The sequence below is a fragment of the Coenobita brevimanus genome, chromosome 21, assembly GCF_032717465.1.
Source record: "Coenobita brevimanus isolate Jiangsu-jjx chromosome 21, ASM3271746v2, whole genome shotgun sequence".
NCBI classification, from domain to species: Eukaryota; Metazoa; Arthropoda; class Malacostraca; order Decapoda; family Coenobitidae; genus Coenobita; species Coenobita brevimanus.
Genome location: NC_136974.1, coordinates 36825627 through 36853116, shown reverse-complemented (window position 1 = coordinate 36853116; position 27490 = coordinate 36825627). Strand labels below are relative to the sequence as shown.

General features: G+C 40.5%; 1 protein-coding gene across 1 annotated transcript; it reads right to left on the bottom strand.

Moving 5' to 3' along the window:
• Positions 1-52: 52 nt before the first annotated feature.
• On the bottom strand, positions 53-27490 carry Ent3 (equilibrative nucleoside transporter 3). Its single transcript, XM_080266608.1, has 10 exons — positions 27468-27490; positions 25180-25314; positions 17567-17721; positions 15320-15451; positions 11311-11385; positions 9391-9548; positions 6597-6680; positions 3492-3723; positions 2345-2532; positions 53-544 (listed from the first exon to the last, which is right to left on the bottom strand). The coding sequence occupies exons 1-10, from the start codon at positions 27488-27490 to the stop codon at positions 53-55; spliced, it is 1674 nt and encodes a 557-aa protein (XP_080122734.1).

Below are 27490 nucleotides of genomic sequence, written 5' to 3'. Positions count from 1 at the left end.
CCTTAAAAATAATTCCCTACAGCATACACACTCTCTCTGTAGCTATAAACACTCAACTCCTAGTCGTGATGTTTGCAAAGAAAGGGTGAAGCAGTGTAGGAGGAAGGGCAGTGGTGGTAAAGAGAGCAATAGGATGGTGTGGGAAGGAGGGGGCAGAGGTGGATATGAGCTTAAAGTTATCATTGTTAGGGAAGAGGTCAGGGCAAGGATGTGGCAATGGTGGTCCTAGCATATTATCCAGTCCATATGCCACGGAGGACCCTAGTGTGAGACCAATGTAATATGACAGTGTCATGATATTCCCAGTAAGTTCTCGATGTTCATCTTCTACTTTTGTCGGTGCCAGGATCATTGGTACTGATCCAAGGATCCCATTTGAGATCCCCACTAACCCTGACAGCAGCAGTGGTGTCACTTCCCCTGAAAACACTGGGGCTTGGCGTGGGCCAGCACACAGCATCATCAGTGGCACAAGCAGCACTCGTGCTACAGACAACCCCACCAATTGCCGTCGCGTCCAATCATAGGGGACAGAGGCCATGATCTGCAGAAATTCAAGGAAATGGCTGTTACTTTACTGTTACAATATGTGGAATCCTTCCCATAGGGACATAAGTGCACCTAGTCAGATTATTGTGTGGCCATCAACTTAACCTGCTTTGCTACCAACACAAAACAGAACCCATTTAACAATTCAATATGCCTTTGCTGTAAAGCAGCCACCCATACTACAACACAATTACTCATCTCATGTGCCTCACTTTCACAACACTGATAACTCTTGAACATGACCTCACCAAAAGATTTTTGGGAGCACTCAGCTGAACTGGCTGGTGTCCAGCAGTCCAACACCAGACAGGTTCATGTCCAAATGAGCCTGGGGCCACAAAAATAATTCTGCAGGCATTATTAATGCTATATCATGTAATCAATTCAGTGGCCTATATTCCACTGGCTAAGGAGATTCTCTACCACCTCTTCCTTACCACTTCATTGCTGAATATGTCACATAATATGCTCCCTGACATCATTAATACAGTCAAGGAAAAAAATGTATGGGCACACCAAAGTGTTGCGTAAAATAAATCACTATGGAAAAGGTGCTGGGAAACAATCTATGCCAGCAATTATATGGTTCACAGTGACCACCAATCTATCTATCAATCACTTTTTGCACTTCAGGAGATTAAGGGCTCAGGGCTAGTCTACCATACTGAGTGCTGACATTTAAGGAGAGAATGAACAGTAATTCACCACTGAGTGTTACTATGTGAGCAATAAATCTCAACCACACCTCAGCCATTTAGATGTATGGTAAACCCTTATGGGCCAAATCAGGTTGGTGTGCCTTAACTCACAGGATCATCTGACATCCATTTGGTAATGATGTTACCATCCAATACAGAAAATGATTTCCTAGGCAATAAGTAACCATTTGGCTTGTCAGTCAATGTAGAGTCACCAAATGTGGCATGATCGAGTGAGTGCATGGTGGGAGTCCCCGAATGGATAAAAGTGGGTGAGATGAAAAGAATTCTTCCATGCTTTGCCTCTCACTTGTTTTAATATTTCTTAATCTGCCAACTCAGGAAGCTCCCTAGCGGTAATGACATACTCTTACAAAGCTGCAAACACCAGCTGGCAGGTCATATAAACTACTGTGATGTTCTCTATATTCTCACTGGATTTGGAGGCTTGCTTATACCTTTTCCATAATTTATGGTGCATGTTTCATCACAACATTCTCTTAAAACTGTGTTATTTACCAGTATGTATTTATTTACATTGATGTAGATCGCATGACTAATGTGAATGCGAATATTAATGTGTTATATGCAGATATCCTCCTCCCTGTAAAACAATTAACTCTAAGCCCTTGGCCACCCCGTTTGGGATACAAGGCGTCTGGCAATGAATGAATGAATGAATGAATATGCAGATATGACAAAGGGAATTCATATAAGAAAACCTCCTAAGCTGATAAGAATATGAGCCTGTGACTCCAGGCTTCACAAATCCTAAAGCAAATACCTGTAACATGAGTGACAGTTACACAGCAAATGTCAGCTGATGCTATGCCTAGATTACTTGCCATTTCACTATCTTATAACAAAGATCAAAATATAGAATATCCCCCTTGGAAGGACATAAATGTACTTTAATACTACAGATAAGGTCACCACATTATACTGTGGATTCTCTGAATGAAGGGGCTCTATGCATGATACTGGCAATGCTAACTTAATATACTGTATATATATATATATATATAATCATCTCTGACATGTAAAAACAAAATGTCAATAAAATAAACATATGCCAACATAAGTGAGAGAAATATTACCTTGCCAATAAAATCGCACAGATTGAAGGTGGCCATCATGATGACAGGCATCCACGAGTGAAGGTTACAGGAGATCACTTCAGTCTCAATGCCTGGGTAGAGGCAGAGGGTGACAAAGTAGGCAAGTGCAATAGACAGCATGTATTGCCATACTGTGCGTCCCACCAACCACCGTGCCACCACACCCTCTGACACAGAAAGAGAAATATCACTGGTACCTTCATTCACTGCACTATGCCCTTTCTAAGATAAGTGAAATTGTTTGGTGGTAGAAAGAATAATATACAATAGGTATCATTGCACTATTTTTTTTAAATTTCTACAATGAGAAACCCTTCTTAAACTGGTGGTATTATAAAATATGAAATGGACATCACAGGGCTAAAGGGTAGAGGTAGAGGTAATGGGAAACAAAGCAGGTGACTGCAATGGACGTCAAGTACTGCCACACTACGCATCCCACCTGCCACCATACCATCACACCCTTTGACACACAAATAGAAGATGTTCCTGTACTTTCATTCACTGCAATATATCCTTCCTCAGCATCACAATAATGAGTTCCCTCCACAGGTGACAAAGTTAGCAAGTGAGGTGGGGAACATGTACTTCACACTAGGCATCTGGAGGGAGGGGGGTGGAATCCTGGGCACCTTGTCCATATATTAGGTAATATATGATTGGCTGTTTCTCCTTTTCAAATCCAGCTACTTTGTTATTCCACCAGTCTAATGGGTCCATTAGGGTCAAAATAAAGAGGGCTCCACTGCATACCTGTTCTTTAGAATGGCACCAGTAATCTATAATCTGAACATAGCTGTGCTGTAACTCAGTGATACTATTCATCCAATCCAACATCCAATCCTTTAATGCTGCATCAGGATGTAATGGTTTAAGGTTTGGCTTCTCAGTCCTGAGATTTATGGCAAGAGTAACATATCATTTGCTCCTGCATGGTATTATCTGTGCAATGCAATAAATCCCAACTAGCCCTTGGATGCAAATCCATATGGGCCACATTACTGGTGTGCCTTAACCCACTAGACTACCAAGTATCCAACTGGCTATATGGTTACCATCCATAGTAAATGGCTACAAGATTCTGACTTGCTTGGATATGAGACACTCAGACTGTATTTAAACTCACTCTTAAGGGCAGCCCAGAGTCTGATGGAAGTGGTATAGGTTGAGGTGTAGCCACCCCTGACCCGGCCCATTATAATGTGCTCCACTCGGTAGCTGGGCGCCTGCGAGTCCAGCGGGTCCACTGAGGCTGAGACTGGGAGGGTGGCAGCCGAGTGGAAGGTGGCCGTGGAGTCTGAGGGTGGTGTTACTGTCCCACCATATGAACTGCCACCACTCCCTCCACCTATATCCACCTGTGTGTCATGAATCATACTTCAACAAAGAGACATAACTGTTGTCAAAAGAGGCTATACTGTATATACAACGATAGACAGATGTCAGCTGACACATAGCTCTTTAATTATTTCCTTACAATCCTACACCACATACCTTCATATCCAGTAAAGTAATACTGAATAATTTTGATTCCATGGTGTACATTATTTTGGTACAATCTTACCATCCCTAACAACCAAATTTCTCCTATAACCTATTTCAATCTCCAACACTCTTTCCACCTCCCATATATATACAAAAGAAGCAACTGGTATCCCTATCAGCATATAAATGCCAAGGACAGTGACATCTACCACCTAGAATAACTTCTCCATCATCTCAATGTGAAGTTACTCACTCTTGTCCTCTTTTGAAGTTGCTTCACCTTAAGGTGAATGCTGTTCACTGACCCCATAGGAAGGATACCAATTTGCGCTTTTGGGAATATACAAGTTCTTTCTCTTGCCACGAAGCTATCACCACTCCACTGTACCTATATTCTACCTCTCTAGTCTTTGCCATTACCATCATCATCAACCTGAGCTCTTATTTACCACCTAAAGATGGGGTGACATTGGGCCCAATAAGTAAACAAAGAGAAAGCAAGACAGAAGTTAAAAGGTTTAAGGTAGTGAGCCACAAGGCATTACACAGGAAGAAAGAAGAGGAAAGATGCTGGCTCAAATACATAATCGGGAATGAGCGCCCAATGCAATAGCAACATCCTTCTAGCTATGGCACCACAGAAAGAGCCTATGACAGAAGGTATACAAGGTCTATTAGAAACGAAACAGAACTTTTCTAATAATGCACCAACTAGCCAGCTTAGCTTGATCGTGACAGGAGACCTGCAGAACAGTGCCTTTGAGCTTAAGTCTAACATTAGTCACATCATGCTATATCACTTAGCCACTGATGTACGCAGGTGTGTGTTTATTGCACTTGGCAATTAGTTGCAAGCTGAACAATGAATGATCTTGAAGTGCAATGTGTTTGCAAAAAATTCTGTTTCAAATTGGGAAAAACTTTTACAGAGACTTTTCAAATGTAGAAACAGGCTTATGAGGAAGATTGCTTGGGCCGCACACAATGTCACAAGAGGCTCCAGTGGTTCAAATTGGAAAGAACATCCCCTGGAGATGACCCCGAATCTGGACAGTCTTCCAAGAGACGACACTCATGGTGAGAAAGTGCGTGCTGTGATCCGTGAAAATCATCGCCTGACTGTCTATGAAGATTCCGAAGAAGTAGGCATCTGTAAAATTCAAGCTAAAAAAAAAAAAAAAAAAAATGAAGATCATTGTGCTGCTCCAAAATCTATGCATCATCTGTTGACATATGAGCAAAAAGGGAGGCATGCCACAGTCAGTCAGGAGCTGTTGGACTGGTCAAATGTTTATGAACACATACTGAAAAATACCACAAAAGGTGAAATGTAAGTGTACAGCTATGATGTCAAAACAAAAAGGCAGTCATTGCAGTGGGTTAGAACATCATCACCGCAACCAAAAAAAAAAATGCATGTCAGACTAGCGCAAATGTGAAGGTGATGTTGAACATCTTTTCTGATTGGAAGGGTGTGTCATTAATCATGAGTTTGTTCCACATGATCAGACAATCAATAATGAGTTTTACTTGGACATCCTGAAGTGTTTGAGGGAGGCAGTGTGAAGGAAGAGGCCTGAGATGTGGCCAAACAAAACCTGGATGCAGCACCATGTCAATGCACCTGCTCACGTGTCGCTCCTTATCTGTGACTTTTTGGCAAAGCACGAGACCACTATCATCCCCCAGCCACCCTACTCTCTGGATTTGGTCCCTGTGAACATTTTTTTTGTTCTCAAAGTTGAAATCCACCTTGAAAGGTCGTCTATTTCATTCAACAAAAGAGAAAGAAGAAAATTAGCCAACTGCACTAAACATACAGTATGTTCACTCATGTGTGTGTACCTTGATGGCTAAGTGATGTGGCTAATGTTAGACTAAAGCTCAATGTTGCCACTACACAGCACTCCTGTCATGATCACAACAGGCCAGCTAGTTGGTACACTATTTAAAAAGTCTGGTTTCTTTTTGGATAGACCTTGTATTGTGAGGGGCACCCTCCATTGACCAGACGACAGGTACCAGTCAAGGTATACCAGGTAAGCCTTTGGCTCTAACTGATGTTGAGAAACATCTCCAATTGCATGAGGATTCAAACCCAGGACCTCTGAATTAGTGGACAGTGACCTTAGCCACTGCATCACTGCCACCATCAAAAGCATGCACAGTGAAATAGATCAGACACTCTGTCACTTAATGCTCAAGCTCCCAGAATCCTGGCTCTAACTCACAGGTTGAACCCTCTGCACATTCTTTTTTCTTTACAAATGTCCTTCACATTACCTGCTAGTTAGTCTACTGTCTTCGAAGTGTTGATCTTTGACATACCGTACCCTGTATATCACACTGATGACATATTTTTAATCTTATTCTTGTTATCTCCTGACAATTTTATTCAACTTAGGAGAGAGATTTTGAGCTAGAAGAGTTAGATACAGTCATTAATCTCCTTAAAAGAAGAATTCAAGCTGAATAAAGTTGTCCAGAGACAGCAAGAATAAATCAGTATAATGCTTCACCAGCATGATGAGGTTATAGGGTTAAGAGTAATATCTGTTACCTGAAGTACTTCACTTTACAGGTCAGAGTAAGTTTAATTATTAAAAAATAACACTGACTGTCTAGTCAATAACATTATGAACATAATGAAGCTCCAGTATTGACTAGTTTCAACATTTTACTAACTTACAAGGGTAATTACATACAAAATATTAAAGGCTCACTGTACTTTTAGTGGTTGACATACCAGACTATCATCTTCAGAAGGTTGAAGTGTTATTCTCTTGAGATCCTCTCTATCTTCGCTAGTACGACACAAGTTTAGGTAGAACTGGGGGTGATACAATACACTGGTTACTTTATCAAAAATAGACAGATTAAGCTTTCAGTATTTGAAAAAAAAAAAAAAAAAAAAAAAATCCATACACAAATGCTTGACTGACTCATGTACCTTTTCTTGCAAATGTCAAAAAATACTGGGTTGATAAAGGTGGACTTCTTGAAATGGCAATGACTGTGAAATACTGTATTATTTTTAACTGCAATAAGGGCCCAATATATCAACATTTATAATTCAATATGCTCTATGGATTAATGTTGCTTGGCTTACATACAGCCACTAAAACATTATGTGTGAAATTACAACAATGCATACATTCAGTACTGCACTCACGGACTAGGATGTGTGCCAGCAAAATACTACTTCAAGTGAAACAACTAAATTTGAGACATGCTTCTGGCTCATGAGTAATGGATTAAAGAAAAAAGGGGGGAAGGGGCTCAAATCTGAATTCATACTTGACAATGACTAAAAAACAAATTTTGGTGAAAAACATGTTAATTCATCAGCAATGTGATAATGAAATAACTTTACACATGGACTACCTCCTGAAAAAAAGAAAAAGAAAAAAAGAAAAAGAAAAAAAAAAGACAGCTTACAGCATTACCAAAGAGCAACAGAGGAAAACTATCCTCAGCAGAATATTTCAAAATATGCAACTGTATTGTGTGGTAGGTGGGGGCGCTCACCATCCACTCACTCGATGTAGTGCTGCTGTCAGGTGTCTGCCCTTTCCTCTCCTCCATCCTTCTTTCCTTCCATCCTGTCTTCCTTTCCTTCATTCTTTCCATGTCCTTCTGCCTACAGGTAACTTTACACTCCCTCTTCTGTCTTTCTTTCCTTCATTCTTTCCTCTTCCTTCTGCCTGTGGGTGACTCTACACTTCGTGACAAGCCAAATGGTTTCCTATACACCAGGAAACCATTTACTATGCTGGGTGGTAACCATATAACCAAATTTTGGCCCCTGGTGGTTTATTGGGTAATTATTGCACTACAATCGGATTGAGCCGGTGAAGGTTTATATCCAAGGGGTGGTTGGAGTTGATTGCTCATGTAATGCCACTCAGGGATGAATAAGGCTGGTCACTCTCATCTTAAATGTCGGGACCAACTGCCTAGCCCCGGGCTCCTACGCTCCTCATGGGGCAATGTAGGATTGGATGATGGATGGATGGATGGATGGATGCAATTGCATTTTTTTTTTTTTTCTAGATGTGTTAGTAGACGACACTTAGAATGCTGTACAGTAATACCTCACTATATGATACCCTTAGATGCGATACCCCAGCATAACGATGGGGGTAGAAATTGCACCACACCCTGCCTAACGATGGCCAAACCCCGGTTTAACGATGGGTTTTTATTTTTCTTACTGATTCTGATGATAATTTAAACTAAAATTGTGTGTTTAGGTTGATTCATAAACTGTTTTTAGACTTTGATTAATGTGTTTTAGCCATAGGTGGGGTGAACATTGTCAATCTGGGGTACAGTTTACTAAGCTTGATTTTTTCCAGACTTATATCTGACAATATTCAGACTTGATTTTTTGGTTTTAGTGAGTTATTTACAGGTGTTAGGCTTAGGTTAGCTTCTCTGACAGCTGTTGGGCCATTTACATTGCCTTTAAACCTGTTTTGGGGCTCATCTGAGTGGGTTTTGGACTTGGTTTGGGGGGAAACCCAAGGCTGGTAAAGTCCACATTGAAATACATGTTAAAAGTTCCCCGATATATGATACCCCACCTAACGATGGTGCTATACCTAACCAATCAGATTGTTGAACAGGGGCATGCCTGTATTATGGTGTTTCTGCATGAATGCACAACAGCACAGCTGAAGGAGAAATGTTAAAACTACATAGGGGTACAGTCAGGGACAAGGTCACCTAATTTTCCATCACTTCATAATCTTGGTACTGTATGCTGTGACATTCTTTACATGGGAGAGACTTAATATATTGTATGTCTCCACCCATAACACGACTTTTATTTTTTTATTTTTTTTATTTATTTTTTTTAATGGTGCATCTGGGAGGAAAGTAATGGATGTGCCTTAAATGAGAAGCAGATACAATGGAATATAGTCCATGAGTGTACATGACATGCTACAACATCTAAAACCTGGAAGAACAAAATAAAGTGCAACTTCAGAAAAAGATACTTCAGTATTGTGTACAGCACTTCATATGAGAAGTAATGCATGCCACAGATGAAAGAGAATTCCATGTCCAAAATAGTCTTGACTAAGGAATCAAAATAACGCTAAATCAAGAACAAATGGTGTACAACTACCATGACTTTCGCCATCTATGACAGCCACTGCAAAGCAAACAAAGCTCTACTAATGAGAAATATACCAATAGCCACAGGCCAAGAAAAAAATAGCAAACTGCACAATTAACCCCTTCAACATAAGATCCCCTTTATATTTTATTCTTCAAATCTCCAGGTGATCTTATTCAGATTAGGTAAAATGTTCTGAACTGGGCTATTAGAAGTCCTCCCTAACCTGAATAAAATCTCTTTGTAGTAGCCAAATAAAACAACCATGTAGTAACGAAAGTAAAACCACTTTTGTAGTAGCATTAGTAAAATTGCACCATAACAGCCTGAATGAAATAAAATATTTGTCACTGGAAATGAAGGGGCTAAAAGAGATCGAAACATCCAAACATTCACCAGCATCAACGCAATCAACCTGTATAAAAGTTGTGCGCTGAACGGCCACATGTGTGACCAGACACAGGAACACGAAGGCTATGGAGAGCACAAAGAAGATCATGGTGTTGGTGCGCTGGTCGTCCAATAGCAGCTTAGTTACGATGCGATTCCCAGAGATGATGAGTCCCGCAGTACCTTTAAGATGAGCAGTATGCATTGTTTATGTTTATGTTTTTAAGGTTTTAGCCATGCATGCATGAGTAAGCCTTTTTTTTCAATTGCTGATGGCAACTAACTAGGTGCCATGTAGCTCCAGCACCACTGGTGTGCCAAAAACAAGTTGCTTGGCCATTTCTTTTAATGACTGCATGCCCTTACCATTACCACTCTTACCTATGGCTTTCGGTTTGAATTCTGAATTTTCCATATCCTAAGTCTGCTGCCATCCATGGATAATGAGTCCAGCCTACCCAAAGAATAGATTTTAGTTGTGTAAAAGAGATATGTATTTGTAGTAATCTAACCCTGGACTTTGACTGTGTATATGTGGTCGAGTCCCAAACCTGGGAGTGTTACATGAAGTCAACTACAGTACTTGGTTTCTAGCCCCACACCCTTCCCATGGTAGTATCTCCCTGGGAAAATGGTAACAAATAATTTCCTTCCTAGCTATACATGTGTACAACTGCATGCTTATTCTAACCTGATGAAGATCTCAGAATCATATCAGCTCAGCTGATGACTAAGCAACATCAGACTGAAGGGTCACACCAACTAGCAACCATGGAGATTCATTCATGCCTCAAAACCAAGGCCCAGCAAATTTCATGCAACCAAGATTTTTAATTTATGTTGTGGGAGTGGCACAGTTCTGTCTAATAAAAACAGATTGACTAGGCTACACCAATTCAGTCAAGAACCTTCTCCCTTACTCACATTCTTGTTCAGTTTCAGTTTATCATCTTCATCTTTCTAACTCTATCTCCTGAGGGAGGAGGAGGAGGAAGGCTGCAGGTATATTGAGGGAGGTGACAAACAATATGGAGGTGGGCATGAAAGTACAGAAGCTGCAGCATGACAATCCTGTGATCCCCACTCCAATAATATTAAGGTGGAGCTTGGATAATGCCAGAAGGATACAAGAGTGAGCAGAATGGAAATGAGTCATCTGTGTGGAGCATGTGGAGTTACATGGAGAGACAGAAAGACATGAGGAAGTCTGGTGATGATACGGACATACTGGAAAGAATTAGAAGTACCCTGAGATGGTTTGGTCATATGGAAATAACACAGAATGAAAGAATAACTAGGAGAAAGTACTACATATCACTGAGGTGGAGGGGGAGAGGGAGAATGAGGGCAAGATGGGGAGGTATATGAGTAAAGGCGATGTGAACTGCATGGAGGGCAGCCTAACTGAGCAGGACAAGACAACAAGGAGGCAATTTATCTGTGGCTGCCCCTTGTGGGTGAAGGGCATCTGGACTGAGAGTGAAGGATGGCATAAAAGTAGGCAGACAATCAACAGAATCCTCAATGAAATGAGCCACACATCCATACACACATCATTCAAATCTTCAAACTTTTCAGCTCCACCTTGTAGATGAAAGCTCTAAACAATTTTTCTTTTCATATGTGCTTCATAAATGCCTGTGGAAATGAATCATTCCATCAACCACAAAGTTACATAAGGGGTGTAACTTGTGTCATATATATTTTCATGCAAACTTCATCCATGTATAGACTTACCTCCAATTCATACACTTTATACTGAACATCTACGATACATAAAGTATCAACAAAGCTAAATATCAAAGGTATCAATAATACTGCACACTGTAAATAATCTTAATGTTGGAAGTCCTGGATTAGGATAAAGACTGCTGGCAAATTATTATCAGTACAGTGCTCAGTTCAAGTTATCATACGCTGGGAATACAGAGATCCAAATACTCACTCTCGCCAGTCATTACAGCCTGAGTGTAACGCTTGGGCAGCATACTGGTATAACCGTAAAAACTTGACTGCTGAACTGTGAGAGAAAATATCATATTACAATAAGGAGAACTATATAAATATACTACTGCTACTGTATCAATACACTGTATACAGAATATAACTACTGTCTGAAGTGAGGCAGATGGCATAGTGTAAATATATACTATGGCACTTATGAATCTGATGAGAAGAAAGGTTAGAATTATGATAATAATGGCAGTGAAACAAACACTATGTAGCAAGGTAAACAGGGAACAACTGCAAATGGTATTCTAAACTGAACTGCAATGTGCCTGTAGTGTATGAAAAAATTATTGAATTATATGATTTTTTAGGTAGCTGAAAAGCATGTATAAGGGTAGAGAAAGTGAGTGTGTGATTTGATACATCAAACGCGTGTAGAGAGATGGATATGCAACATTCTCGTGACTATAGTTTTTATCGTCGTTTAACCCCTATCCATCTGATCGAGCAGACCTGCTGACTGCAGATAAGCAACAGCACCTACAGGATTATCCCACAGGTTTCATACACTGTTGATGTTATGTTTGCATCACGGCGTATCATGTGCTGTGCAGTGCTCAATTATGTCTGTTGTGTCACGTGAGCCTAATATACAAGCAGGGCAAATGCAGCCGGTAGCACAGTGTTCTGATCAAGGTGTTGTACAGTACTGCCCTGCATGTAAAGTGGGTGTGTAGGTTAAGTTAGGTTAGATTTAATGTTAAAAAGAAGTTTGTATAAAAGGTCAGGACAAGAATGATGAAGAGGTAATTTAGAGTAATTGCTCGTCCACTGATATAACTCCATCCATCCATCCATCCAGACTCTTCAACTATGCAAATTAAGCAATGGTGTTTTCCAGAAGTGAAACAGAACTATGGGGGCTTGTCCTGACTTTTGCAGTTGTTTGACTGTGTAGAGAAGGTGACACAATACATGTTATATGCAGGTGAACAGAGTAGCACTTAAGGTGGTGAAGGATTTCAAGTACTTTAATGCAAAGACACATATGGTGAAGGCTTTCAAGTACTGTCATGCAAAAACAGATATGGTGAAGGATTTCAAGTACTTTAAAGTACAGATATGAAAGTCAAATGTGTTAGGGAAAAATGAGTGCCTCAAAAAATGTGGATGGTGCTATCCTATGAAAGCCTTGGTTTGGAGTTGCAAAGGATTACCTGCACATGAGGACTGTTAATACCCATTTTATTGAATGGATATGAGGGTGTAGCATGATTATGAATAAGAATGCATGCAAGGGTATAGTATGATTATGAATAAGAATGCAAGCAAGCGCATGTATCTGAAGAATCAAATACAAGTACAGTATAGAAAAGTTCCTACACATCAGAACATTTTGAAACTCTTGCTTTACTGACATTAGTATTTCGACTTAATCCCTTGACTCACATGATGTATATTTTATTCTTGTGATCTCCAGGTGATTTATTAAGCATGGTGGAAAAAAACTTGCATTAAATGGGTTAATGAAGGCAATCTCTAACCCCTCCAGTTCAACAAGTTTCTCTTATGAAGAATAAAATCATATGCAGGTGGCAAAAATAAATTCAAAATAATACCCTTGGGATGAAGCGATTAACCATAAAAGCTCCTTGAAGTTCCTGAGGTTTTCTAAACTCCACAATAAATAAGAGTCCTTCTACATGCACAAACTTTTCCTTCATATACATGAACTCATGAAGATAAATCTGGGATGCATCATATAATATCACAAATTTTTCCTTGTAACTGGTGCAGTCAGTTCAGGGAAAACATCTAACAGTTGGCTTTGTTACTTCAGCCAAAGACATTGAAGGAGGTTATGTGAGGCCCCTAATAACATAGTGTACCGAGTGCCACTGCAAGCGAAACTGAGTTAAGTATACCACTATGTAGCCTATTACCCTCTTTGATCTGGAAAGCAACCACGAGGTACAGAAAGCAACTGGCATTAGGGTCCAAATTTCCCTTCTGTAACATGGTCCCACTGCCCGCTTCACCTCACTGTGTCGATAAGCCTTCATGCTGGTCACAGAATGTACCAAGTGCCTCCCAGCAACGTGTTGTCTGGTGTTACCAGATACTAGCATTTCTTTATGCTCACAGTCATGCATTTTTTTTTTATAGCATTATTAATTATTGTACCATTATTCTAACATAATGGAATATTTTAGCATAAACTTGCATGATTTTCAGGGTAAGTTAGCCATAATGTACAGAAAATGGGAAAGGCAGAGAGCTCAGTAAGACATTGGCAACTGTGATCTGGGAATCTGTCGCGACGTGACGTAGTTTTTTGTTTACCAGCCGGCCTAGAACACTGCCTGGATTAACTGGCTATTTTCAGAGCTGTTTTACTGTTTGTTTTCATTGTCTCGAGAACATGAGTGACTCCAGTAGTGAGCAAAAAGCTACTGGTCCTTCTCATAACAGAAAAAGAGCTTACCATTATTCTCAAATGGCTAAAATTAAAGATTTCTTTTTATAATGGTTTTTAGTTTCTGAAAATAGTATTACATACATCTGTTTTGTTTTTGTAAACATTTCCCATTGATATCTTTGGTTGGTTTGATTGTTAAAAATGCCAACTGAGAGTACGTTTTGTCTCTCAATAACCTATCTATCTATCTATAGTCCGACGCCCTAATCCCGCAAAGGGTGGCTGCAGACAAAACGCCTCCAAGTTGCTCTGTCACCCACCATTTGACTACCCTCCCCCCAACTCACCCCCCCCTCCCTCATATACCTCTCAACTCCATCCCTCCACCTCATCCTCGGTCTATCTCTCCCTCTCCCTCCATCCACCTCACCTACATACACCCTCTTAGTCAGTCTTTCATTCTCCATTCTCTTCACATGTCCAAACCACCTCAGTGTATTTCTCCTAATCTTCTCAACCACATCCACATCCACCCCACAGCGTTCCTTCACTTCTTCATTCGTCAACCTGTCCCTCCACGTCACTCCACATGCTCCTCTCCAGTAACTCATTTCCACTGCTCTCACTCTTGACTTGTTCCCCTCTTGCAAAGTCCATGCCTCGCTTCCATACGTCAGGGTAGGGATCACAATACTATCATGCAGTGACTTCTTAACTTCCATACACTGGAGAAAAATGCAGCTATTGTTGTACCTTTCAGAATGCTACTAATTTCTCTTCTACCAAGATTAGCATGACATGAAAGTATGAACTTCAAGCTTAAAAAAAAAAAAAAAAAAAAAAAAAAAAAAAAAAAATCACTATTTCCAGAGTTATGGCATTTTGAAAGTTACACAACTTTAACTGCGTTTTTCTCCGTTTTCAACATGTGGCGTTCGGTACACTATGTTATTAGGGGCCTCATGTATTCGTCTTTGTTTGTATGTCCACACGATATCTCCATAAGTTCTCAATGAATTTCAATGAAATTTCGTGGAAGGGTGGACCATGGGCCAAGAATGAATTGATTAAATTTTGGGGCAGATCCAGATCACATGTATCCTGCACAATATAAGTTCCCAATGAATTTCAATGAAATCTTGTGGAAGGGTGAGCCATGGGCCAAGAAAGAACTGATTAAATTTGGAGGCAGATTCGAATCCAGATCCAGCATTGGTGGAGGTATGAGCTCTCTGGGTGCTTTCTAGTTATTATTGTGGTCTGAAGCTTATCTACACATTCCCTTTTTGGAAGTAGGGAAGGAGTTGAGTAACATTATACAATACTACCTTAACTCCCATCCTATACCCTGAAAGAAAGATGGACAACTGTAGAAGGGCAACTTCAGTGTGCAGTTCACTGGGTTCATGCCTAGATGAGCCTCCAATTGGGAAAAAAAAAAAAAAAAAAAATGAAAAATAAGCTCTCCTCAAGGCAGATTTATCTGCCATACCATGAACTGTGCAGCAGCCTGACTTCACAGTGATGTGAGCTGTTTAAATACAAGAATTACACACACACATGCAATAACTCAAGCCTTCCTCACCTGTGCACCCAAAGGCGACCACAGAAACAGAGAAGAGGGTGATTTTGTACGAAAGGCTGGGAGGAAAGGTGTCCGGCCACCAGATCTCGAAGAAACTCACAAAGATCAGCATCAACAGCGACACCACGTACCCTACAAATATCACAATATATTATCACTACACAACTAACATCATCACCTGAAAAATGAATTTTATACAGTGCAGGATATCAGTCAAACCCTCAGTATGTGACAAATACAGTACAGTACTAAGTTTGGGCTATTATTTTTACATACAAAATTATTCTTTACCATCATCAAACTGTATATTTATTTGCACATCATTCAAGTCTTGAAAATGTTGTCTCCACCTCACAGGCAATGTCTCTATCTACCTATCTATAGCACAAAAACATGCTATACAGGACTGAGCAGTCCTCACAATGATTGTGAGATAGAGATCAGTCAGATAAATGCCAAGATTAAAAAGGATCGCGGCTTCTCTCATGTCTATCTCCATACATATATGCCTCATCTAGCAAACTGATTCCTATATAAATTCCCACGATCATCCAATCCTATGTCGCTCCACAAGGAGTGCAGGAACCTGGGGCTAGGCAAGTTGGTCCTAACATTTAAGATAAGAGTGACCAGCCTCACTCATCCCTGAGTAGCATTACATGAGCAATAAACCCCAACCACCCCTTGGATATAAACTTACACAGGCTCTATCTGACTGGAGCACCTTAATTACCCACTAAACCACCAGGTGCCATAATATGGTTATATGGTTACCACCCTGCATAGTAAATGGTTTCCTGGTATACTGGAAACCATTTGGCTTGTCACTCAGTGTAGAGCCACCTACAGGCAGGAAGAGGAAGAATGAAGGAAAGAAAGACGGAAGATGGAGTGTAAAGTCACCCGTAGGCAGAAAAAAGAGGAAAAAATGAAGGAAAAAAGGACAGAAATGGAAGGATGGAAGAGAGGAAAGGGCAGACACGCAAAGCAGCACTACACTGAGTGAGTGGATGGTGAGCACCCCCACTACCAAATATTTGCTGATGTTATGGAGTACTAGCTCAATCAACACGTTATTCAGAAAAAATAAATTTGTTCTCAACATTCTCTCACTGTCTCTTCTAACTTCTCATTATTGAATATCATCCTGACACTGAGTGAGATGACCCATAGGGCAACACAGATGTAAAGAAACAGTTCTCTGAGTGCAAGGGGTAGAATGGAATGGAATAATCAAGAACTAGCACCAAGCATAAATGGCTATATGGCAATAAGGCTGGTGTTGAAATGGTCTTGGCGATGAAGTGGCTTGGTGATGAAACAGTTTGGCATTAAAGACCAGGGACGAAGGGAGGAAGGGTCAGTGTCAATGGAAGGTCCATAAGATATCCATGTCATAAAACCAAATATCTAACCTGATAGGAGTTGAGGGAAAATAAAGGTCCGAAGAAACAAGGACATACCAAGAAGAGAGGTGGGACAGAAGAGAAGAAGAGAACACCAAGGAGAGAAACTGGAGACAAATGGGCCCATTTTAGTAGCCTCTTACAAAAAGCAGGGATACTAAGGAAATATTTTCCCCCCCTCCCCAAGGGGAATCCAAGGGGTAAAGTATCATTTAGTTTGAATCATAAGTCAAGGGTCATTTTACTAACAGGTTCCCTCACAGTCTCTCTGATCCCCCCATTATCAAACATTATTCTGATGCTGGGAATGACCTCAACAGCTACACAAAGAAAACTTTTCTTAATCCCTGGTGTAAAGAATCATTCAGTTCACATGATTAATTAAATGTCACTAGAGGAATTTCTCATTATATAAAGCCTTTTTTCACATCTTTTTTTTTGCTATCAAATCACCCAGAGAAAACTTGCTTATTAAAGTTCCATTTCTACCTAGAAGCTGATTTGCCAACTTTTCCTAACTTACAGTAGGAAGTGTATGTAAAATATTGTGATATTGGAACTACAGGTAAGAACCTATTGTGAGAAATGCGTATACATTTCCACCCATATTCTCATCAGCTTAACAGGCTTTCAAGTATCTCATCTCAACCACATATATTGTACAATAACCATTAATATTCTATTCCTTGTTTATTTATACCTTTTTAACATCAACATGATGTTATAAATAGCATACAAAACAATATCAAGCCGACTTGAAGAAATAAACTGCAAAGGAAGAAGTGAGACTATGGGTCTTGGTCTCCACATTCCCTCACAATTTCCCCATCCCCCACATTACCAAATATTATCCTGACATTGAGAGGGACCAGCTCCACCACCAGATTGTTGAGAAGGACAGCCCCAAAGGCAACGAAGATGTAAACAAAGGAGATGTCAAATACAATGGTGGTGCCTGGATAACGTTCTTGGAAATAGTCCACAGCGATGGTGAAGCTGAGGAAGAAAGAAAAATTTTGCATCATTCATTCTAATTCAGTAATCAAACAATAGTGATAAATGCTCCTTTATCTCAAATTTGCAAAACAAATATAATTCATTTACCACTACTTCCTTAAAGTATTTCCATTAATATGCTGCAGATTAATTAACACCTCTTAAATCTGCTGCTTGCAATTCATTAGGAAGTTGTTTCACAGTCAGAAATGAGTGCGTCTGTACTTTTAACTCTAACTCATGAACTGGATGCATTTCTTACTTAAATTCTTTCATCTGAAGTAGCATACTGTCTGTGCACATCCTAGACTTTTAATGAGGACTAATTGTAGTACAATCAAAAATGAATTATTTAATCCCATAAAATGCAGACAAACCTCAATTATGTCCACTTTCACTCAATCTAAGGAAGGTGGTGTTTGGTGAAGGGTGGTGGTGACCATCATCTACTTACTTAATACTGTATAGTGCTGCCTACATCTTCCTTCACTTTTGTCAATCGTCTGCCCTCCACTATTCCTATTTCTCCCATCTTTCCTCTCAATTTTTATTACTCTTCTTTCCTCTTCAGGTGGCTTTCCACTGAGCGAAATGTCTAATGGTTCTCTGTAAGCCAGGAAACCATTTACAACACTGGGTGGTAACCATATATTCAACCCATACATGCTCCCTACGTGTCAACAAGTGGGCTGGCGGAGGGTTAGTGCCCCTTCCCAGAAAACAACCAACTCAAAGAAAAATGGCCACTCCTTACAGAAATTTTGTGTGTGTGTGTGTGTGTGTCTGTGTATATATATATATATATATATATATATATATATATATATATAGATATATATATATATATATATATTCATTCATTCATTGCCAGACGCCATGTATCCCAAACGGGGTGGCCAAGGGCTTAGAGTTAATTGTTTTACAGGGAGGGGCACTAATCCTCCACCAACCCCACTTGACACGTAGGGAGAACGTTATGCCAACAGCATCTGGTGTTCCCAGGCGGTCACGCATCCAAGTACTAACCAGACTCAACGTTGCTTATATATATATATATATATATATATATATCTATTTATAAATCACTCTCATCTTAAATGTCGGGAACAACTGCCTAGCCCCGGGCTCCTACGCTCCTCATGGGGCAATGTAGGATTGGATGATGGATGGATGGATATGTATATACAGTATATATATATATATATATATCACAGATTAACAAAAGTGCTAAAAGAATCAGCGGAGGTAATAGGAAAACCTAATACAATTAAAGCCAAGAAGTATTCAGAAAAGACACTTGAGCTTATGAAAAAAAGAAATGAAATGAAAGTGAAAACAAAGAAAGATGAAATAGAACGAGCGGAATTAAATAAGCTTATCAACAAAAGACAAAGAGAAGAGAAAAGAAAGAGAAACATGGATAAAATCAAAGAAACCATCAAAAAAGGAAAAAGTCTGAAACAGGTCCGAAGTAAAATGGCACTTGGAAAGCAACAAATTACATCACTAAAAGACAAAAACGGTGAAGTCATTAAATGCAGAGATAAGATGTTGAAGAGAGTTGAAGAATTTTACAAAGAACTGTATGCATCAAAGACAGTAGTACCAATAGCTAACTTTTCAGTTGACACAAGTGAAATACCTGAGGTAACACCAGACGAAGTAAATAATTCTCTCAAAAATATGAAAAGAGGGAAGGCTCCTGGAGAAGATGGAATAGTAGCAGATTTACTGTTGGATGCAGGAGCAGAAATACAGAATAGGCTTGCTCACTTATTTACTCAATGTATAAAAAAGAAGAAAATTCCCAAAACATGGTGTAATGCAATAATTATTTTACTTTACAAAAAAGGTGACTCAAAAGACCTTAATAACTATCGACCCATTAGCTTGCTATCAGTCATTTACAAACTCTTCACTAAAGTCCTTACAAACAGAATAACTAAAAATTTGGAGGAAAACCAACCTCGTGAACAGGCAGGATTCCGAAGTAGGTACTCGACTACTGATCATCTACACCCAATGAATCAGCTAACTGGGAAAACTACAGAATATAATAAACCACTGTGCTTAGGTTTTGTTCATTACAAAAAGGCTTTCGACTCAGTGGAGCATATAGCAATTATAAATTCACTGCGAGAACAAGGAGTGGATGAGAACATCGTAGAACTGCTCGAAAACATAATTATATAAATAGGGAACTTCCATCCATCCATCCATCATCCAATCCTACAATGCCCCATGACTGCTACAGTTAAATTACAGAAGGACTCTGAGAAAATTAAGATTGAGATGGGCGTGCGTCAGGGAGATACAATTTCACCAACGTTATTTACAGCATGCCTAGAAAGTATTTTCAGAAGGGTAGACTGGGAAAACAAAGGAGTGAACATAGATGGAGAAAAGGTAAATCACTTAAGATTTGCACATGACATTGTCCTAATCTCAGAAACAGCAAAGACATTGCAAGAAATGTTCAATGACCTGAACAGAGAAAGTCTCAAAGCAGGATTAAAGATGAACCGGAGTAAAACTAAAGTAACGTTTAATCCTCAAACACCAAAGCCCGTCATCAGAATAAGTGGAGAAATTCTTGAAGAAGTCGAGGAGTACAATTACCTTGGACAAATACTAAAATTATCGAAAGATAATGACAGCGAAATAAAAAGATGCATTACAATTGGATGGAAAGCTTTTGGTAAACATAGGGACATTATGAAAAGTACCTTGCCAGTTTGTATGAAACGAAAAGTATATAATGAATGTATAATTCCAGCTATGACGTATGGTCGTGAGACTTGGAAACTGACAAAATCAATGGAAAATAAATTAATTCGTTCTCAGAAAACGATGGAAAGGTCAACGTTGGGAATCTCTTTAAGAGACAGGAAAAGATCAACTTAGGTGAGAGAGCAGACTAAAGTCAAAGATACACAAGTTATAAAAGAACAGAATGGAGGTGGGCAGGTCATGTAGCACGAATAAGGGATAATCGATGGAGCAAAAGGTTGACTGATTGGACACCAAGAGATTGTAAACATAGCAGAAAAAGACCAGACAGGAGGTGGAGAGATGAGATAGACAAATCTGCCAGGAAAAAGTGGCAAAGACTGGCTCAGTCAAGGAATTTGTGGAGAAGGCTGGGGGAGGCCTTTGTTCAGCAGTGGACTTGTAATGGCTGATAATGATGATGATGATGATGATGATGATGATGATGATGATGATGATGTATATGTATATATATTGTAGATGGGGGTACTCATCATCCACTCACTCAATGTAGGGATGCCTTAGGGTCTCTACACTGAATGACAAGCCAAATGGTTTCCTGTACCCAGGAAACCATTTACTATGCTGGGTGGTAACCATATAACCAGGGTTTGTGGTCAGGTTAATTGTCCCCCACATTCCCCTATCTAAAATCATTTCATGTTTCAGAGAGCCTCGGAGGGCCCAATACCTGCCCAGGGCCCCAACCAAATGGGCAGATTCGCAGGGCCGTGTGGAATGTGAGAGGGGTGAATGAGGAGAGTAAGAGGGTGGAAGTGGTGAATGTGTTCACAAGTGCGAGATATGCCGTGATGGCACTGTGTGAAACTAAGATGAAAGGGTGTGAAGTGGAGGAGTGGGAGGGTGTAAAATGTGTGAAGTCAGGCATGAATGGGCAAGGAAGATGCAAGGAAGGAATAGCTTTGTTGGTGAATGAAGTGTGGCAGAGTGGAATGAGAGAACACAAATGTGTCAGCTCATGATGTATGTATGTCAAGTTCAAGCCTGAGGTGAAAGTGGCAGTGATTGTAGCGTATGCACCGTGTGATGACAGGAGGGAGAGAGAGAATGACAGGTTTTGGGATGAGCTTGATGAAGCACTGGGAGAAATGCCCAGGAGCCATAAGGTGATCGTAATGGGTAATATGAATGAAAGAGTAGGCACTGGTCCTGAGGATGACATAATGAGTTGTAACTGAGTGCCAGGAGAAAATGATAATGGGAAGCAACTGAAGGATATGCGTCAGGAAAGGAGGCTGTGCATTTGTACCTCATATTTCAAACACAAACAAGCACATAAATATACATGGTAAAGAGAGAACAGGGACTGTGTTGAAAGGAGTCTGACTGATTATGTGCTCGTAGAGAGGTTGATGCTGGGAATGGTTGCTGATACGAGGGCTGTGAGAGGATGATGTGGAGGTCTGTCAAATCATATGATTGTGGTATGCAAGATCAAGCTGAGAGGAGTGAGGCAGACCAGGAGAGAGAGAGGAGCAGTCAGAGAGGAAGACTGAGTGAGGTGGACCAGGAGAGAGAGGAGTAGCCAGAGAGGAAGACTGAAAGTCAAGAAGCTGAGGATCAAAAAAATGGCAGACGAATACAGGACCAAAGTAGAGGCAGAGTCAGAATCAGTGAATAAGAATGAAATGGATCTGGACAGCCTGTGGAATGCATATAGGGACTGCTTAGTTAGGAATTCTAAAGTGGTGTGTGGTGTGGCAAGAATAACACCAAAGAAGAAAGGTACGGCATGGTGGGATGAAGAGGTTACAAGAGCAGTGGAGGAAAAGAGGAAGAAGTGGCTACAGTGGTTACAGGACAGGGGTTCAATTGAAATAAGAAATGAATATACTGAGAGTGAGAAGCACATAGAGAGACTAGTGAAAAGGAAAAAGGAGGAGGTAAATGATGATCTAGAAGAAAAATGACTGCAAATTATGCTGATAATAGGAAGTTATTCTGGAATGAGGCGCAGAAATGTTGAAATGACAGCAGAAAGAAATGTGAAAGTGTGAAGGATGTGAGTGGTAGATTACAGTATTAACCCATGGGGATGAAGTAAGGACCAGATGGAAAGAATACTTTGAAAGCCTGGTGACTGGGAATAGAAAGAGCAGAGCTGCTGTAAACATGATTGGTTTTGGAGGTGTGCAGAGAAGGAATGCAGTGATATGAAATGTGACAATCGCACAGGTGCAGAATGCTTATATTTGATGATTTTCAGATTTTATTTTTGGGTTTAGATGAGTTATAAACTGCTTTTAGGCTTAGTTTATCTTGTTTTAGAGCTATTTGGGGGTTTAAGTTAGCTAGAAACTTGTTTTTGGACTCATTTAGGTGGGTTTAAGACTTTGCTGGGGGGGGGGGACCCAAGGCTCAAAAATGCATCCCTATACTTTACAAGTTAAATCTCCCCCGAAATACTGTACCCTGCCTTGAGATGAGCTCTTACTCAACCAACTGCATTGTTAAACCAGGGTATACCCACAGTAACCCCTTATGATATACAGGGAATAGGCAATGAGCATAGCACTGCTATTCCCCTATTCCCAGAGATAAAAGAAATACCGAGATAAATAAAAGGATGTAGTAATGAGACACACAGTGAGGACTGAAAAAGAATATTTCTCAATGGCTACTGGGAGGGTTACGTTCTATAAGGAGTTAAGAAGATTACTTGAGAACAAAAGAAGTCATGACAAAGGCTGAGAGAAAAATTGGGAAAAAAATTGCTATAAACAGTTAGTGAACAATGCAAAGTAATATGCTGTTATCAAAACATAAAACAATTAAAGGCTGCTGTTGTTTCTGTTGTTAAGGAACCCCGATCTATCTGGCCGAGCAGACTCATCAACTGCAGGCAGGCAAGCATCCCTGCTGGGCTGTTCTGTGCAGTGAACTGATGTTTCCTTGTGGTTGACAGCACCTTGCCACATCAAGGTACAGGGAAGACCAAGCAGGTCTGGTTCCAAGATCAATGCCGCATTTGTTTCACTCTACCCAGCTAAGAGGGGCACCACGGTAGGGTCCACATCAACCTGTAATCTGGTTGAAAGTTTACCATCCAACATTCTAAATGGCTTCCTGGATTACTGGAAACCATTAGGTTTTTCACTTAGTGTAGAGTTATACCTGAAGTGGAAACAATACGGTAATAATAAAAGGTGACAGGAAAGATGGAATAAAATTGGAGGAGAGGAGGGCAGACACAGAAGAGAAAGGTAAAGGTGCAGAAAGAAGTACGGAGCCCTACATCGAGTGAGTAGATGATGGGCACCCTCACCTACCACCACCAAAGGTAAGAGCCTGGGTGATGAGTGAAGAAGTAATTGGCATATTTTACAGGGTGTGCTGTTGATTAATTCTCCCTCTATCACGTGTTTCTTTTTTCTTGCTTTCTGGACTGTACATTAAAGGCTGGAAGATGGTGCTGATGCTGATGATATTAATGATGCAGAGGCATGAAGGTACAGTATATGGGATGGCAGCAGTCTGGGACAAACTGTATACCCCAGACAGGTGATATTAACAGTACATGGGATGGCAGCAGTCTGGGACAAACTGTATACCCCAGACAGGTGATATTAACAGTACATGGGATGGCAGCAGTCTGGGACAAACTGTTTACCCCAGACAGGTGATATTAACAGTATATGGGATGGCAGCAGTCTGGGACAAACTGTATACCCCAGACAGGTGATAATAACAGTATATGGGATGGCAGCAGTCTGGGACAAACTGTATACCCCAGACAGGTGATAATAACAGTATATGGGATGGCAGAACTGGGACAAACTGTATACCCCAGACAGGTGATAATAACAGTATATGGGATGGCAGCAGTCTGGGACAAACTGTATACCCCAGACAGGTGATAATAACAGTATATGGGATGGCAGCAGTCTGGGACAAACTGTATACCCCAGACAGGTGATATTAGTGTCTGTTCAAAAGTTCTGAGATTACTCAAAAGGATGATTTATACAGTACCAACATAACTGCACATACCATATATTCCTGCTGTAGCAGGAATAACTGAAATGAAACTGAATGAATTAATCTCTGGTCTGACCGAGCTTCGATCTCACACCCTCGTGCTCCACACGTGCATGTTACCACTGAGCCAAAGAGAGGATCCTCACTTTGCCTGCAGGCAACGCAGGCTTTTAAAGACCCCATTACATCAATCTTTTCTCCCCTTGGTGATTAATTTGGTGAGTTTCGAACACACATGGTAGCGTAGCATTGGAGGCCACCACTGGGGATACTGCGGACCACACCGAACAGCTCATCCCCAGGATGTAAGGACTAGGACGCTGTCAACTAACCAACAACATCAATGCCCTCCAAGCCTCGCCTCATATCCCACCGCTGCCACCAATGTAATAACCAAAATGAAACTGAACAAATTAATCACTGGTCTGACCAAGATTCAATCGCAGGCCTTTGTGCTCCACATGAGCGTACGTTACTACTGAGACAAAGAGTGGATCCCTGCTTTGCCTCTGGGCAATGCGGGCCTTTATAGACCCCATTATAGTAAAAAAAACAAAAAGAAAAAAAAGAAAATGGAAAAGCTATTAAGAGTGCTGACATGGGCATAAGAGCTTCCACAAGGAATTAAAATCCTTAAATATATAAAAGTTTCAATGAAACAAAAATACTGTGACATAGGACTGGGCATACCTGTTATAGGGCAAGAGGAAGCCAACCCCTGCCATGACAAGCGCAAGGTAGATGAGGTTGGCGGGGTCCTGGGGTGGGGATGAGTGGCGCCCAGGCCCATCATGATCATCCTCATCATCATCATCGCCAAACCTACTAAGGACAGTCAGTAAGAGATGTCACAACATCAATCCAGTTTCCTATTACCCTGCGAGATGTAGAGGCCTGAGGCTAAGCTGCTGTTTTACAGAATATTTTAGCATTCTCACCCTCCTATAACTCATCTTCAACAGAAAAATACTCAAGCTGATAATATATCCATGAGAATCAGTGAATTATAAATGGGGGCAATTAACATCCTCAGGTTCCTTGCAACCCTTCCACTGTTAAATCTGACTGGTGTTGGCTGAAATAAAACATTACAGCTGACGCGACCAAGAGAGGGCTACGAGTACTGCTATGTTTCCCACCTATATCCCTGGTGGTATTATTGATTCAAAAACCTTGAACTAGCTACATCTTGGAGGTTGGAATTAATGTGGGCATGGCACATGACCTGTATTCCAGCTGGTGTCTTAAAGCACTGCACCACCAGCCATCCTAATTCCCTCAATCCGATGATGTATTTTAAATTTTATTTTTGCTATCTCCAGGCAATTTTACCAAGCACAGGAAATACTTTTCAAACTGAAAGAGTTAAATACAGCCTTCACTAGCCTCTCACTATAAGATATTTCCACAATGCTGAATAAATCATCGGGAGGTAGCAAGATTAAATCAGTAAAACATCATCAGACTGAAGGGATTATAACAAGATTTCATTTGCTGTATTTAGAGAAAGTGTTCATATCATATGGCTTTCATCAATTTAGGAGAGACTTTCTAATCTGAATGAGTTGAATATACAGTAGCCAACACTGCATCTCATTCTCAGGGGGATCTCCCAACCTGAACATAATCATATAGTTCCACACGTTAAAGAAGAAATGCAACTCTGTACTTATATACTTCCTACAACAGGGAGGTTTTAGCAAGGGAAAAGACTGTGTAGATCACATAATCATCCTTATGTCTTTAGAGGAAAAGTTTCTGGAGATGGGAATGAAGTTGCATGCAGGTTTCATGGATTTGGAGAAATCATATGACAGAGTGGATAGACAAGGAATGTGGAAAATATTAATAATATATGGAGTAAATGGGAAGCTGTTGAATGCCATGAAGAGTATGTATGAGGGTGCTACGGCTGCAGTGCGTGTAGATAGTGAACCGAATGAATTTTTCCATCTGAATGTTGGATTGAAACGGATGTGTCATGTCTCCATGGTTGTTCAGTCTCTATATGGATAGGGTTGTAAATGAGACACAAGGTAGGGCACCGGATGTTGGCACAGCCCTAAAAAGAGAGGGCAGTGTTTGGAAACTTCATACACTGTTGTTTGCAGATGATACTGTGTTGTTAAGTGAAGACGAAGGGGAACTGCAAGGACTGCTGAATGAGTTTGGGAGAGTGTGTAACAAATGTAGCCTAATCTAAAGGTGAAAGCAGGGAAGAGTAAAGTTATAGTCTTTGAGAGAAATGAAGTCACTGAATATACAGTGAAGTTGGGTGATGAAGAAATGGAACTGTGAGTGCGTTCAAGTACTTGGGTAGTGTGATGTGTAAGAATAGAAGTTTGGAGGATGAAGGGCTTGAATGGGTACAACAAGGAAGAAAGGTTGCTGGTTTTTTGAAAGAGTTATAAGAAATAGGGAAGTGAACATGGAGAAAAAACAAAAAAAAAAGTCGCTGCATGATAGTATTGTGATACCAACTCTAATGTAAAGAAGTGAAGCTTGGACCTTGTTGGAAGGACACAAATCAAGAGTAACAGCACGGGAAATGAGTTATCTGAGAGGAGCATGTGGAGATACATGGAGAGACAGACTGGGAAATGAAGAAGTGAAGGAGCACTGTGGTGTGGATGTGGATATGACTGAAAGCATTAGGAGAAATACACTGAGGTGGTTTGGCCATGTGGAAAGGATGGTGAATGAGAGACTAATGAGAAGAATGTATGTGAGTGAGGTGGAGGGGTGGGAGGGAGGGGGAGGCCGAGGATAAGATGGAGGGATGGAGTGGATAGGTACGGTAATGAGAGAAGGGGGTGTGAGCTGGGGGGGGGGAGCAGTGCAATGGTGGGGGACTGGGCAGCATGAAGGTGATTTGTTTGTGGCCATCCCTTATGGGATTAATGCATCTGGCAATAGATAGATAGGCAGATATATGATTCTTAAGCACTGTGTCTTATCTATCAAGTGCTCTCTCTTACCTTCCATATGATTCTCCACTCAT

What these genes read in the sequence shown, in the direction of transcription:
- Ent3 (XM_080266608.1), bottom strand. Translation starts at nt 27,490, where the DNA reads ATGAGTGGAGAATCATATGGAAG. An exon ending in GGCTGTAATGACTGGCGAGA is followed by an intron (nt 9,549 to 11,310) that starts GTGAGTATTTGG and finishes CTCATCTTAAAG; the next exon opens with GTACTGCGGGACTCATCATC. An exon ending in ACTCTGGGCTGCCCTTAAGA is followed by an intron (nt 2,533 to 3,491) that starts GTGAGTTTAAAT and finishes TTTCTGTGTCAG; the next exon opens with AGGGTGTGGTGGCACGGTGG.